General features: G+C 46.4%; 1 protein-coding gene across 2 annotated transcripts; it reads right to left on the reverse strand.

Moving 5' to 3' along the window:
• Positions 1–2,121: 2,121 nt before the first annotated feature.
• On the reverse strand, positions 2,122–15,352 carry LOC128811067 (2-hydroxyacylsphingosine 1-beta-galactosyltransferase-like). 2 transcript variants are annotated; one of them, XM_053984354.1, is made up of 6 exons: positions 15,317–15,352; positions 8,149–8,996; positions 4,831–4,970; positions 4,581–4,657; positions 3,993–4,212; positions 2,122–3,068 (listed from the first exon to the last, which is right to left on the reverse strand). In XM_053984354.1, the coding sequence occupies exons 2-6, from the start codon at positions 8,992–8,994 to the stop codon at positions 2,753–2,755; spliced, it is 1,599 nt and encodes a 532-aa protein (XP_053840329.1). In that variant the 5' UTR covers positions 8,995–8,996; positions 15,317–15,352; the 3' UTR covers positions 2,122–2,752. The 2 variants fall into 2 exon arrangements, with proteins under 2 accessions (XP_053840329.1, XP_053840330.1); XM_053984355.1 differs by lacking the exon at positions 15,317–15,352 and adding an exon at positions 15,154–15,229.
• Positions 15,353–15,567: the final 215 nt, after the last annotated feature.

Consider the following 15,567-nt stretch of genomic DNA (forward strand, 5'->3'; position numbering starts at 1 on the left):
AAGCTGAAGGCAGAGCTGCATGAAGGATAAAGCTCACCTACATCCCTTCCCCCACCATGGCTTTTAATTTGTGTGACAGACTACTCATTATTCCTAATTTAACTTAATAACTAGCTTAAGCCCTTGTTGTACTTTTCTTCTGTAGTCAATACTGAAAGAATAAAAAGGAGAAAAGTAAAGAGAGAAAGTTATGTGTTTATTAGGAAAAGATTTACAGAGGACAGAAATAAAGCTGGAAAAGCTAGAGTAGCCTTCATCTTTAATGAGTATATTTAAATACTTCTATAAAATCACCTTCTAACTTACAGAACAGCTCCTGACAGTTTCTAAGCCAGTACACAGATTTTCCTAGGGAAGACTCTTCAGGGGTCATTTTTGAATGTCCACTTCTTACTCACAAGGTCCTTGGGCAGGTTAGTGCTTTACTCCATTAGAAATAGTTGCCACCAAATTGTGGAACCATTTTTAAATAGATTATATATATCTTGACTCCCTGGGTAGCCTCCTAACTATGCAATACCTTTGGGAATTAAAGGAGCCATAAGAAGTTCAAGAAATTAAGAGTATATCTGATAGGAGACAACATGCTAATGCTGCACGTGGTGCTTGCTTGAGCTTCTTTCTGAAATTGTGAATTGCAAGGAGGAAGCATAGGAAAATAGACACACATTTTTGTAAGTCCACGCAGGCTCTTGGGTCTCAAATACTTCTGTCTGCTTTTCTGCTTGCAAACAAAGCAATGTGCAAGTCTCTGTCCTCATCAGGCCGTGGTGCCTCCAGTTTGCAAACATGGTGTGTTTGTCTTCTCCCTCTTTTTTCTTCAAGTTCAAAACAATCCAACATTGTCACCAAGCTGCAAGCTTGCCAACTCTCTTGCTGTATTCAGCCTAATCTAAACATCCAAACTCTCACGTAGGCAGCAGTAATGATCTCCTTCCACCTCAGAGATGACAAAATGCCCCACCTCCACCCCCTTGTCCAAACTCATCTGCTAGGAGATGACAACAAAGTCACCATAGTGCAACTGGAAACAGGCAGGAATGCTGAAAATTTGTGGCAATATCTCTTTTTTGTCTAAAAATAAACCGCAAATCCCATCAACCTCTTAATTTCAACTTGCAGACAGAAAGGTGCCAGGCAGACAGTGTTCCTACTACTTATCTACTAATGCCCACTTTCTCCCTAATACCTATCAGCACCTTGCTCTGATCTCCCTGCCATTAGGGACTATTAGACTCCACATCCTCAGTTCAGAGGACATGAAGCCACAAAGCGCTGCTACAGAGCAAGGTTGATAGGTCATCCAAAGTCATCTTAACCTTTGCCCCTCTGCAAGCCGAGGGGTAGGGAGGGAAGAGAGCACTGCCTGGCCTCAGAAGACCTCCCAAGTCAGAGCCAGGCACTATTCCAACCTGGAGCAGCCCAGGAGCCCAGCCAAACTATTGTTTCACATGTTGCCATAAAAACACGTCTTTCACCTGGGAAAAACCCCACATGGAACAGCAAGCAAGAGCAGAGCCTAGAACCACCAGCGAGGGCAGCTGTGGTGGTGAGGTTACTCTCCAACTCCTGCCAGCACTGCAGTGGCCCCCATGGGAGCACGGAGCAGAGCCCTTGATCCTCAGTGTGGGCCACTGGCAGTGGGCCCATCGGACAACGCTGTGGGCAGGTTGTGCAACTGCACCCCAGTTAGGTTTGCCTTAGAGTCCAGGGTGAGTTAAAACACATTAGGTATCACTCCATACCATGGCCTAAGTAGGGCAATTGTCTGTCCACATCAAAATGAGGAGAGCTTGCTGCTTCTGTAAGTGTGGTGTAGGACCCATTGCCATGACTCTCAGCTACTGGCTGCTGATCCTGTGGTCCTGGCACTTGCATCTGTTCCAGATTTTTCTTTCATCACAGGTTTGGAGATGCTATGGGAATATTTGTGTGCCACAGGAAGACAGAGGAGGGAAGCCACTGCATGAAAGCCTGCAGAAAGGCCAAAAAATTGCTGATGGAGGTATGTGGAGACTATAGAAGCAGTAATGAGAAGGAAAAAGCACTTTCATCTTGCTTGAACAACTTCCTGTTATAAGAATCACAGGTTCATATTAAACCAAGACCAGAGAACTGCCACACGGGAGAAAGAATATAAGTTTATTTTTAAAAATAATAATTTAGCTCAAACACAAATGGGATTGCAGAGTGTTGACTGAAGCAGGAAGAACAATATTTATCCACAAAACTTAAAACAGACCAATTTTTCTCTCTTGTAGATGATACTTTCAGTGCCCTTCCTTGTCCACAGCTCTGCTTCAGGTTCTCATCTGCACATAAAGGCATCCTGACTACTGGGGCTCTTAGTAACAAGGCAGAGGAGAAATGGTGTCTGCTGCACATTAAATGCTGTTCCTACCTCCAGAGCCTCCATGATCCAAAAAGCCAGAAGAGCAACACCAGCATCTAAACCAATGTGCAATACAAAGGGAACAACTTGCACTCCTCCCTGGAAGTCTACCTACCCATGCCCCATTCCCAGCATCCTGGCCAAGTGCTCCCACCCACGCCTGAATTCACCCCCCCCCGCCCACAGGTGCTGTACACAGAGGTGTAGACACAGGCCTTTGCAATACTCTTCCCTCCCCACTCTCTTCTCATCCAGACCTGCAGATATTTCACCTCTCTCTGTGCCTGCATGCCATACATTTCTTGGCACAGCAGCAGTTCATTTCACAGTGATGGGATATGCCCTGGAACACACCAGCCACTATTGCAGTTTTTTCTCATCTGTGAAGTGGCCTTTCATGCAATTGCCATTCTGATACACAGGGCTGGCCCCCTTCCTTCTGCACCACAGCACAGATTTGTAAAGAACAAATCCAATACCAGCCAGACACAGCAAGAGAAGAGCCAATATGTCCAGGCAGAAGTACTCATACAAGGAAAGGTCGTAGACAGCTGGGCGAAGGTAGGGTGCTCCATCGTGACGAAGGATGTACTCCAGCCAATACACTGTCCTGTTGAGAGCGTGCATTGGTCTGTCCAGGTGCAGAGCTGAGATGTGCTGGGCTGCTTTTCTGTAGCTGCAAGGGAAGATGACAAGACATCTATCTTTCGACAGAAACTTCACACCTGAGAAGTGACCTGAGACATCCAATGATGCTTTCAAGTTCCAAATAATACCTTGGGAGAGGGGCAAATTTCGTCCATTCTTCTTCTGAAAGCCACTCTGATTTCACATGCCAGCCATGAAGGCACAAGCCAGAGTGGATTTTACTTTGTGTTTTGTTAATAAAACGGACAGTTTGGCTTGCAAGTACCTGTTCAGTGAGTTCATGTGTATGGTACTTTCTGAGGGGAATTTGCACCCTAAGACCTCACCCAGCATCAAGCAAAAATTATACACTTGACGAGTGCCAAAACCTTCCAAATTGCAACATCTCTTAATAGGTAAGAAATACAAAATATTTTAAAAATCAAGCTCTCGGAGAGCATTTCAAAAACCAGCAGTTGCACATGTTCCATTAGAAAACAGGAGCCCTATGTCACTTTTCTGTTCCTGCTTCAGTTCTAGGAAAAAGCAGAGTATATGATTGACAGAAGGAGCAGATGGAGCATTACCTGCAGTTCCCTCTCTGTTTCTACAGAAAGTTTTTTGCACAAGTTCAGGGAGGTCCCAATGGGAGGCTGTAATCTCACTCTCCCTGATGACAGGCTGGCATTAAGAGAAGAGGTCTGTTCCCCAGTGTCTCAGAAAACTTTCTAAGGACAGTACAGTCAGTCAAACAGGACTAGACCACACTCCTCAGCAGCAAATGCTGGAGTATCTCCTCCTGTGTTGCATCTAAGGATTTTGAGGCACTGATACATCTGGTCAGCTGAGCAGTGCTTGCAACTGTGCTTGGTACAGAAGACACGACAGGCGGTGTAGGGGTCAACACAAAGACACCCTGGTCCCTACACACTGTCTGCACCAAGGAAGAGCTTGATGCTTCCAGATGCCTCACCTGGGGTCAGAGATGATGGTGATGACAGCCTGGTAAAGCTCCTCTTCTTTTACTCTGCTCCAGTCCATGAGGATACCCATGCCCTTCGCCTGCACTCTGGTCATGATGTCGAACTGGTCCCCATAGAAAGGAAATCCCACCACTGGCACACCGTGATAAATTGCCTCAAATACACCATTCATCCCACAGTGGCTGACAAAAGCTTTCACATTGGGATGGCCTGCAGGTAAAGAAATAGTAGCAAGTCAATGTCTTTCATGCTGCAACAGGGCTACCAGGGGTTCCTCAACACACAATGCTGATGTATTTCAGGGAAAAACAGGCATGCTAAGCAGAGAGGATTGGGAATACATCTGACTTTTGGCAGCCCAGAATTGCTGAGTAGAGCCTGGAGGAGAAGGGAGATAGGAGCCAAGCAGCTTCAAGCAGGTGTTAGGTGCGGATCATGTTTTGTACAGATCAGACACACAAGAAGCAACAGACTTAGATCCACACAGATGCTGCTATCCTTATGTGCCTTTGCTGTGGTTTGGGCTAAACTCCAGGGGTGTTGCTAGTGGCACACACATGCACAGAACCCAGCCTTACCTAGCAGGTCATTCTGGGGCAGCCACCCCATCATCAGAGTATTCTCACCCAGGTTTCTTGGCTTCTGACCAAAATATCTGTGGGAGGAGACAAAGGAAGGGAAAAAAGGAGAAGAGAAACAGACAGAGAACAAGAGTAAATTCAATCAGATCAAGAAACAGAAAGCAGATTCTGTGATTTGAAATTAATCGCCCCTCAACATTGCTTTTCATCCAACTCAAGTGAAAATGAATCCCAGTCCCTTTTTCACCTCCACACCACCCTTTGCGGGAGGCGAGCAAATGCACCAGCCATCTTCTCCACCAAATCGCTTGGAAGAGCTCGGATCCCGATGCCAAAGGAGACAACAACGACACCCGCCTCTGCTGCTTCCACCCAGAGACGCAGACCCTGTGGGCAAAACACACACAGCTGCCTTGAAGTATTGTTGCAGGAAGGCCTTTCCCACTCTTGCCTCTGACAAAGCTGTCCACAGAGAAGACGAAGCCAAATCCACCCAGAGCACAAAGCTACACGGTTTTCACCAAGCCATGAACTCTAAAACCACTGGGATTTTTGCACCCAGCCAGGCAGAAATTACTTGAGCACCTCCTGGTCTTGGGAGTTTGCAGGGAGGTGACCAAAACCTGCATTTCATGGCATTATCTCCTGCACTGGAGGTAACACATTTAGTCTTTGACAAGAAAGGTTCTGGAAACAGAGGCACCACGCAGTAACAGCTAGGGAAGAGAAGGAAATTGGAGTAAAAAGAGGAAGGCTATTTTCCCATTACCACTAAGACAGGAGGCCTGTCAGGGTCTCTAGATGTAAGCTGATACAAGAGACAAAACATCACACAGTCAGGAGTAACAACTTCCTGGAGAGTTCCTACAAACTCTCCAATGTCAAAGGCTCCTGGAGGTGGCAGAAGGTCTTGCCATCTTGACAGGAGACTTCTACCCATCCTTGACAGCTACTTGCAGACAGCAGATTTAGTTTCTGATCACTGGACAGAGAGGTAGCTACAGATCCAGTAAAACCTACAGTTATTTGTCCTTCATTTAGAGGCTACCTGTAATGCTACATAAACAGGTCTGTATCTAGAACAGAGTCTGTACTTTTTTGAACCAAAGTCAGAAGGTAGTAGGGAGAAGAAATCAGCAACCACAGCTGCTGTGAAGCAAACATGGACTGTTCCCTCTTATGCCAGGTTGGGCTGAGTCTACTTCTCATTATGTCCTCCTTCAAGTTTCCCATGTATCCCAGTCAGGAGTATTTTAGTGAAGTTTAATAAAAATCTATCTTTGAATATATATACTTCTTAAAATAAATATTTTAAGTAGGAGAACATTAATTTTTTTTAAAATTGTTATTAGAAGAAAAAACTAAAATGATTAATTCAGAATATTAATTGTAGTTTAGCGGATCTGAGTACAAAAGAGTTATAAAGCACAACTTAGTGTTACTCTCTGGGGATATTTCTCCTTTGTTGTATGCTTCAGAGACTCAAGCCTATCTTTTCAGAAATGCTTAGAGTGCTCTAAAACAATCCAAGAATCAATAAGTTTACAACAGAGATATTTTAGTTTCTCCATTCTTTTGAGTTTCACATCCTTTGAGCAGTACAACCACTGAAACTGTACAAAAGAGAAAGTTCGGGTTTTCCTTTTCTAAATAAAAGTATAATGACTCCTAAAGCAGATGACTGTGTTTCTCCATTATAATTGGGCCATAACATTTATCTTTCAGAAATAGCATTGAAGTTGCCAGGGAAGCATGGTTGACCACCAAATGTTCTCACTTTCTCTCAAATACAAATCTGTATTTAACCAAGTCCTAATTAGAAGCAGTCAGAATCATAGTGTTTCAAATAGGAGGAAATAAACATTTAATTACATTTCAAATGGGACATTCTTGAAGGCACGCCTAGACCTACAGAGGCTCTCTCTTCTGCTGGCATCCCATGATGTGGACACAGACATGCCTACCTGCTAGCATGACAGCCACCACCTACTGCAGGGCTCCAGACTTATCTCCATCATTCTTTCCTTAGGTGCCCTGGGATCTGTTCTGGAAGCTGTGAAGCACATGAGTAATGCCCTAGCAAGCAACTCCCTTCTTTATAAGGCAGGTGTGTTCGTGGCCAGGTTGAACCAAGCCAGAGTTTTGCAAGAGCTGTGAGGCAGCCACCCTCTGACACAGCTTTCGGAGCACCCTACGTGTGTTTCATTACCTGCAGGCCGTGCCACATGGGCAAGGCTCATGTGCAGTCAATCTGGAGAGCTTTTTAAGACGCCTGATCTCAATTTTTTTTAACTGAAAAATATTGGTATCCACAGCATCAGTAAAGTCGCCATCAGAGATCTTGACAGACTTCTCATAATTTGAAAGTTGAAATCTTATCTTCATTTCAGACCCTTAGTCAGGACACCGGGACATCTTGGCTGCCTAAGTTTTATTATCCAGATTTCCCTCAATGTTTGTAAAAGTGGTAAGACAAGTCTTACTCTGATCCAATACTGTCTTCAGCCAGAGGCTTTAGGAGCTTGTTCCGCTGAATTTATTCCTGGGATTAGTGAGGCATAGGCTGGAGAAAGCCTTGAGAGGAGTTTTCAGGACTGAACCTTGAGAAAAAGGGGTTGATACCCTTCAGTTTTCTACATTTTGGGATTCTGCACCGAATTTAATGAGGAACAAGAATAGCTCTTCCCTGTGGTTTCTTAAGACTACAAGCTCAAGGGCAGAAATGCTCTGTGAGAAATAGGGTGAAGGAGAAAATTCTGGATTAACATATCAGTGATGAAACAAGGAAGATTAATTGTTCTTCCCATTTCCACTTTAGCACAGAAGCAAACAAACTATTCATTATCAAGTCCCAGGGGCAACACTTCCATCTTACGAACTCCACACACCATTTTACATGGACAGTCAGGCCAAATCCCACTGCAGAGTGGCCCACTTAATTCTACATCCTCCCTGCAGCCCAACAACCTTCAGTGTTCTCTGTCCCACCGATGCACCCACAAGCACCAAAACACAGCAGCTTTCCAGACACTTGGGGCTTCAGAACTTTTACAAGGTTCTTCCAGAGAAGATCTATTGAAGTAGTGTGACTCTTGCGTGGGGAATAATGCACTTTGATTTTATGTTGTAGAAGGTTGAATAAATTGTTTTTATTAAGTTGAATTATATTATATTAATATTATACTATACTACAACTATATTATATTAAAAAAATATTAAAGAAAAACTCGTGACTGTCTCCAGACATTCACGATACAGTTTTGATTTAATTGGTTAATTAATTTAAACAACTTTTACTGATGTTTAATTAACAAATTACTTTTTGGTAAACAATCTTTATAACACATTCTACATGTGTTAAACAACAGGAGTAGTGAATAGAGATAAGAATTGTTTTTTTTTTCTCTTTGAGTTTTTTTACTGTGTCTTATAGTTTTCTAGGAAAAATCCTGGGAGAGAGAATCATGTCTCTCTCTGTTCAGAGAATGTGAATACCACAAATATCTGTATTAAGTAGCTTCCCCACTTGATGTGCAATCATACATCAAAGCTTTCTTGCACTTACCACTGGAAGGGGCTTTGCAGGCTCAGCGAGGATTCCCCCTGTGAAAATGACATGGGGCAGCGTTGGACGGGGAAAGTCCAATACCACATCATTACAGAGGAAGAAAAGACTAGTTCCATGAACAAGGTCCAACATGGATGTCTTGGGCTCCACACTATGCTTCTCCATGAGACGTTCAAACTTGGGCAGGATGACCAGTTTTGTAGCCACACGAGTGATTATGTAGACTAGGAGATTCCAAGTCCTACCAAAAAAGCCCATCCTGTCTGTCATCAGGGAGTTGAATTCAGGGACATAGGAAACGGGGGAGGTGGCACCAATCTCTGCTGGGAACCAGAAACCAGTGGAAATCACAGCATATTTGATGTGTAGGATGTGGGCCAGGATAAATCCACACATCTCATTGGGGTCCACCAAAAGCAAGTCAAAGTGCTCCCACTGGAGTTTCTGCAGAAGGGTAGAATTTCCCAGTACTAGGTCACAGTTTTCCAGGTACTTCTCCAAAAATGAAAACACCTCCAGAGAGGTCATCTTCCCTTGAAAGACACGCTTTATCTTCTCCTGCACCCAGGCATCTGCGCTCTCTGTGCTGAAGGTACCCCAGTACCTCTGCACGCGGAAGCCAGGCAGGGAGGTTTCCACATCCCGACCTTCGTGGAGTAGCAGCACAGGGTCATGGCCCCGGTCAGTCAGTGCCTCTGCCACCCGCATGAAGACTCGCAAGTGGCTGTCAAAGACTATGGTGGGCATGATCAGCACCTTGGCACAGTGAGATGGCTCCACAGTGAATGCAGTCACTAAGAAAAGAAGAGCAGCAGGGCACAGTAACACCTTCATCATCTTCATCACTGCAAGGAGACAAACACGCCATTAATGTAGTATCTCTGTCATGCACTCAACAATAACAGTTGGGATTGTAGCTGCAAGCCAGGACTCGTGAGCTGGGAAAGGAGAGAAGTCTGGAGTTCTTTACTGGGGAATATCCATGCCCATCCACTCTGCCTTGCCCTAAAAAAAAACAAACAACCAGAAACAAACCCACAAAAATACCCCAACAACCAAAGTCAGATAGCAGGGGAGTTTTCCAGAAAACCTCTTCTCTGTGCTCCTAAGGCTCAAAAACTAGCAGACTGACTCACAGAGAGTTACTGAGGGTGAGTGGCTGGAGGAGCTATGATAGGTCACAGCACCAGCAGGGACACTTGCTGCTCAGTCCCTGTTTACCGCTATAGAACCAGCTCAGCTGGATTTTATTTTTATTTCTGTCCAGCCAGAACAGCTGGTTCTCTCTGAGGCCTTGATGTCTGTGCAAGCTCACAGGGAGGCCTGCAGAGCTTGGTGGAAATGCCAAGAGATGTGCTCTGGCTTTGGCCCTCACATGGCTGGCAAGGTGCCTTGCGCAGCACAAACAAGGCAGGAGCAAGTCCAGGTCACAGCAGGACGCACTGAGAGGAACCACAATCCCAAAGAGCACAGCAACAGTCTGGACAGAGAGTTGCTCCAGTATGGACCAGTCATGGGAGGCTCTGGGGAAAGGGCTGGGAAAGGAAAGTAGGTGGCAGGATACTCATCCACTAGAAGGCAAACCCAGAAGGCAATCCCAGAGATGACATGCAACACCTGTGGCACACTGATGCCCCTTAGTCACACTCCCAAAGCCGTCATCCCCTCTTCAGTTTGGTGAAACACCCAAGATTTCTGTTGTGTAAGGGATGTTGCTACATCACTGGAAGCGAACGCACCTCACCCACACCTAGCATTATTTTGGGAGAAGAACTATGTGATAATTATTTGGGAACAGCCAGAAGCAGAGTAGTTTTCTGAGAACCCAGTTCAGACATGCTAGGAAGCAGCAATGGGAAGAGGAAGAAGTTATAATGGAAACCACTAGAAGTGGATTTTGGATGGCCCCCACACACTAAGCCCCAGTGGGGATGCTGGGATATGGTAGAGTGGAATTTGGTACAAGATTTTCTGACAGCTCCTCCAATAGTGCTTGATCAAGTAAGAGGTGGGAAAGAAAGTAATGGACAAGATTCTGCTAAATACAATCTTCAGACTACCCTCAGCAGGCCTCTCTCTGGCTAAACTAAGCACATGAGGATACAGACATGGGAGAATAAAACTGCCCTATGCTTCCTCCAGTGCTTTATTGTCCCATGTGGGGACAGACATAGGAAAGAAACAGAGCAGCTGCTGGTTGGGACCCTCCCCTGTTTCAAAGGCAATTCATTCCTGCTAGTGCTTGGATTCCCATCCTTCCCACCCAGGGTCAACTGTGTGGCTGTGCCTGCACGAGTGATAAGAAAAGCTAACAGATACCAAGAGCATAGTTTGACCCACAGAACAAGAGCTCCAGGAGAATGCAGACAAAGGTGATGGGCTGGAGAGAAGAAAGCATAAGCTCTGCAAAGAAAGTAAGGATCTGCCCAGCATCCTGCCTCCCTAACAGAAGGAAACAGGCTGGCCTGTGACAAAGTATTGGTCACAACAGAGCTACAAGCCCACAAAGTTGGTCTAGTACTCAGATTACTTGAGAGGCCCAAAGGGATCTTATCCTGCCCAACACCAGGGAAGGTAGAGCATTTGGCTGTGACATTCACAGCAGATCCAGGAGCACATGCTGCTTCCAGGAAGCAAGGGAAGGATGGCAGCCATGTACTCCTGATGTCCTCTGGGATTGCAGGGGGTTAAGGATAGAAGCAGACCTAGGCTTGTCCTGGGGCACCTAGTGGGTCATACATGCACATAAGTATGCCAAGAAGAGCAGAAGAGGTTTTATACAGGGGTAGGGTGTTTTCTCATTAGGCAACAAGTAAAAGATGAAGAAATAGTCCAGGTAAAAGGTATAGTTATTTAAATAAAAAAAATTGTCACCCATCTTCAGTAAGGACTGTGTTCTGCCATGGACTTAAGTGCCAGACATTGCTGAGACCCTCAGCTCAGCCAAGACCCTCTGGGGACTACCAAAATCCAAATGACAAGTAAGCTGTCAATCTCAGCCCTCAGGTCAGGGGCAGATGCTGACGCAGTGAGACTTGCAAACTGCTTGTGGTCGTTTCATCTCTTCCAAAATCAGGAGCAATCCCTAAAGGTGCTGGCTCAGGAACCTCTTCTCCTTGCCCAAGCAATAAGGGAGGCTGTAAATCTTGCTAAGAGGTGAGAGGATGCCAGGCTGCAGGAAGAGACCTTTTTTCCTACTTCAACTCAATATCACCAGAGATATTCTCTGCTCTGTCCATGCCCAGAAAGGTACCCTGGTCATAGTTTCAGCCCTAGAGCTGTGTTGGATACACCAGACACATCCCTGATTTTTAGTGCTATTGGGATAGAATTAAGGCTAACTACCAGCAAAAAAGGCACAAGGGCTCTCTGTCCCTTGTTCAGCAACTAGTCATCGTTGCAGTCTCAGGCTGATGGCAAGGGGGAAGGAAGTCCCAGACCTAGACAAGGGCTAAATGGGGCAGTTTAGGGAAGGCTCAAAATCCACCTGCTCACCTTGCTGGTTTACATCTTATTAACACTGAACAAAAAAGCTGCTCCATGAGCTCTGCAGCAGGATCCTCCAGCCTGGGCAGCTGCTGTGGCCAGTGCAGCACAGGCTGAGCCCAGATCTCTGGCTATGGCAGCTCAGCTACTGCAGGCAGGTAGTCGTCAGAAATCTTCAAACACCTGGGCATGGGAGTGTGATTCTCTGGGAAGGTGAATTCACAGCTTGTGCCTTGTCAGAGGTGCAAAATCCAGCAAATGATAAAAGGTAAATTACAGATCCCACACTAGGCCTGAGAGCAGAGTAGACAGAACCGTCTTCTTGTTTGTGGTCTGGAGGTCCTAGTGGCTACATCACATAAATACTGCAAAAATAACCCTGCTACTTCAAGGGGAAGGCTTGTAAACCCTTCCCTGTTTTCATGATAGGTGCTTGGCAGAGTCATGCCAGCTGGCTGAGCTACACAGAGCAAAGGCCCTAACATCACAGTTGACACTGGCAGCCAGTGTAAGGGTTCAAGGGAACTGTTGGAAAAGCCCACACCACAAATGTTTTAGGTTTCACCACTGCAGCATTCAGGGCAGAGCAGGCACCTCAGTAAGAGCAAGACCCAGGAAAGTGAAATTATCACAGCAAGCAGCAGCATCCCCCCTACCCTGCACAACTGTCCAACTCCAGCTGCTGGGAGATTGCTTTCAAAGCCACAGCAATGCATTAGTGCTGAAAAGTGAGGCAGCAGAAAGGGAGTAGAGAGGGCACAGCCCTCTGAAATGCCCCTGAGAAACCTCTTACTGGGCTGAAATTTGTCCCATAATTTTGCCCTGTTTAACAGGGTATGGATTTGGTATTGATATAAAATTACACCAATCAACTTAAGTGAAATAACCAAAGAGTTACAGCTCCAATTTAATTCAGGTGCCTTTTATTAGGCTGAAGTACTAAAACCTCTCACAGCAAGCAGTCTAGGCAAAGAATCCCCACAAAGAAAGGGCTATGAACAGGCTCAAATGCAAGGACTACCATTTATATCTCTCCCTCACTTTTTTATATTACCTAGTTCCTGCCCAGGACCTGGAAGCCCATATACATGGGACTGAATTATTTCCCCTCCTGCATCCTAATCTCTATGCAGCTCTTGCCCACAGTAAGAAATGTTTTCACTGAAAACTTCTCAGGAGTTAAAGCAGCAGAATTAATTGAAAATTAAAAAAAATCTTCACCTGGATGCTCTAAACTCTTCCTGGAATAAGATACTTAAGTTTGCCTGTTCTGTTGAGTATGCTCCAAAAAAAACAGGATCATCTGCTACTATCACACTGATGACAGCCAGCCTAGCTGCAGCTAATTTATGGAAGCCAAGACTCTGTGAAAGCAGGCAGGTATGCAGCTCCAAGAGCAACCTTGTCAATGCAGGAGGATGTTACACTACAAGCAGGCTGCCCAGGGGAATCCATAGTAAAAACCTAGAGGATACAGTACTGTACAAAGCAAACAAAGCACAAGTTGAAATAGGGAAGTTTAACCATCAATCATATCCAGCCCAGTGCTAGGTGGGCTTCTGTGCTCTGGTTTTGGTTTATCACAGACTCTGACTTAACTAGAGTGACCTGGGTAAATTACAGTAACACTAAAACATTTATATTAGCACTGTAGCATACTAATATCAGAGTACACCAATACTAGCATTAGTATTTTAGTATAGAAAACTAAGATAAAGAAAAAAAAACCTTCAGATATAAGCATCCCTTGGCAGTCCACATCCCTGAGGGTTTTTTAAAATTTTGTTTGCACACAGACTGAACAGGGCACAGATAGTCTGCTCAGAACAACATAGCTTTCTAGCATTTTTCCTTCTACATATTCATGGCAGCCCACTACAAGCACAGAGAATGAAGGAAGCCAAGATCCCCAAAGGACTAAAGGGAACAGCAGTGATCAGGTCAGCATCAGAATGATTTATACCTTTCACCACATTGGTGCTACTGCTGCCAGAAAACACCAGAAGTGCTCTGGCTCGTCTCTTTTGGATTGATGTAGTCCCCAAACAGTTCCTAACTTTTGGTACTTTGGACCATCTTCAATATCCTTCCTGTCTCATTAGAGTTATATGGAGGAAGTTCTACAGGCAAGATGGGAATCTGTGGGCTAGCAGGAGGTTGCTAGACGATAGATCACTGCCAGGGAACCATGATACTAAAGGAAATACTGGTCCATAACAACTGAGAAAAGAAATAAAGATCTGGATCTCAGCTTGTTACAGTATTTGAAACTACACACACCTTGAGCTGGGGGATGGTGTCAGACACCACACATCTGCTTCCCCACCTGGCCCCTCATCATACATTAAATCTGTCTAGGTAGTAAGTGAGATTTCCTCCATTTGATATCCACAGGCTTCCTGTTTGTCTTCTGAAAGGAACAGAGATGGTTTGTGACACCAGGGTGCTCTGCAATAACAAGTTCTTCCGGACAGCCTTTTTCTCTTTCTTACAACACGGTTGCAAGACAGAGCAGCTGATGTGAGACTGTGCCCCTCGTGAGTGGTCTGAGGTCTGCCGTGTGGAAGCAAGTCAGAACATTATTTGTAATCCCTGGAAAAGGAAAGAACAGCTTGGGGCCATTTCCAAATAGTCATGTGAGCCATAGACCTCAAAGTGAGAGCACATGACAGGGCAGAGCATTATTTGGTCTTAAGAAGAAATTATGTTTGTATGACACTCAAGTTAAATAAGTTCTTCAGACTGCAGAGAAAACTGGGAAGATACAGGTGCACCACACCTTAGATAAGCAGTCAAGAGGAATGGGGAGGAAAAGAGTCTTCCCATTTACTGCCTTGCCATTTCAGCTTCTTTCTGCAGAGAAGCACCACATTTAAAGGAAAGTTATTAAACACCCTAGAAGGTTGTGAAATCTTGTGTAGAAAGCTATGGGGACTGATAAAGTCCTGACAGACAAGTCTGATCACATTTGACAGAGTTACAGGAGTAGAGAAGCTAGGGGAGAGTCTTATCTTCAATGAAACAATTGACGCCCTCACGTAAAAGAAACCCACAACCAAACCAAACAGCTTCTTGGCTCTGAGCACGCCAGAGGAATGAGACCTGGCTGAGCTGCCGTAAACAGAGGTTGAAGAGGGTTGCATAGGAAGAGGAGGCAGAACAGGAGATGGAAGATACTCCTGAGATGTAATCTTCTAAAGGGAGATGAAGCAAGTTACACAAAAGCGCCCTTAACGCGTGTCCGTGCGCCAATGCTCTAGTCCTGCGCATTGTAGCAGATGCTGAACTCGCGCCCATCAGCAGCCTCGCTGGAGCAAGCCGGGCTGCACACACGCGTCCGGGCAGAGCTGGGACCAGCTGACAGCCGAGAATTCAGACCGAGTCCCTGTCCCCGTCTCCCCGGCCGGGCAGCGCTCAGGTGCCATCAGCACAGCCCAGCCCTAAGCGCTCACTGGAGCGCTGCCGGCAGCCCCCGCTCGCAGCCACCCCGAGCCCCCGCCCGCGCATCCCACCGACCCCGCCACGCCGCAGGGCGGAAGGACCCTCCTTGCCCGGCAGCCGGACAGGACACGGCAGCCGGCAGCGGGGCCGAGCAGCCTCGCCGGTGGGACGCGCCGAGAAGCACCGGCCGCAGCTCCTCGCGGGCCGCCCGCCCTTCCGCCGCCGTGCCGGCACCCACCTGCAGCGAGTCCCGGCGGAGCGCGGCCCGAGTGAGAGGCGCGGCGGTGCGGGAAGTGGGAGGGAAGAGAGGGAGGAAGGGAGGGATGCAGCCGCCACCCGCCCGCCTTCCCCTTTCAAGCCGGCGGGCACAGGTGGGGCCGGGCGGCGCAGCCCCGGCCCACGGGCCGCACCCTGGGCCGAGCTGAGCCGACCCCGGGGCTGTGGCACGAAGGCAAGGCGAGAGAGGGACGCGGTGGGCACAGAGAGCCG

Source organism: Vidua macroura, chromosome 8 (assembly GCF_024509145.1).
Source record: "Vidua macroura isolate BioBank_ID:100142 chromosome 8, ASM2450914v1, whole genome shotgun sequence".
NCBI classification, from domain to species: domain Eukaryota; kingdom Metazoa; phylum Chordata; class Aves; order Passeriformes; family Viduidae; genus Vidua; species Vidua macroura.

Coding starts and splice junctions, on each gene's coding strand:
- LOC128811067 (XM_053984354.1), bottom strand. CDS start 8,994: ATGAAGATGATGAAGGTGTTACTGTGCCCTGCTGCTCTTCTTTTCTTA. Junction 4,213..4,580: donor GCCCCAGAATGACCTGCTAG/GTAAGGCTGGGT, acceptor CTTTACCTGCAG/GCCATCCCAATGTGAAAGCT. Junction 3,069..3,992: donor ACCATCATCTCTGACCCCAG/GTGAGGCATCTG, acceptor CTTCCCTTGCAG/CTACAGAAAAGCAGCCCAGC.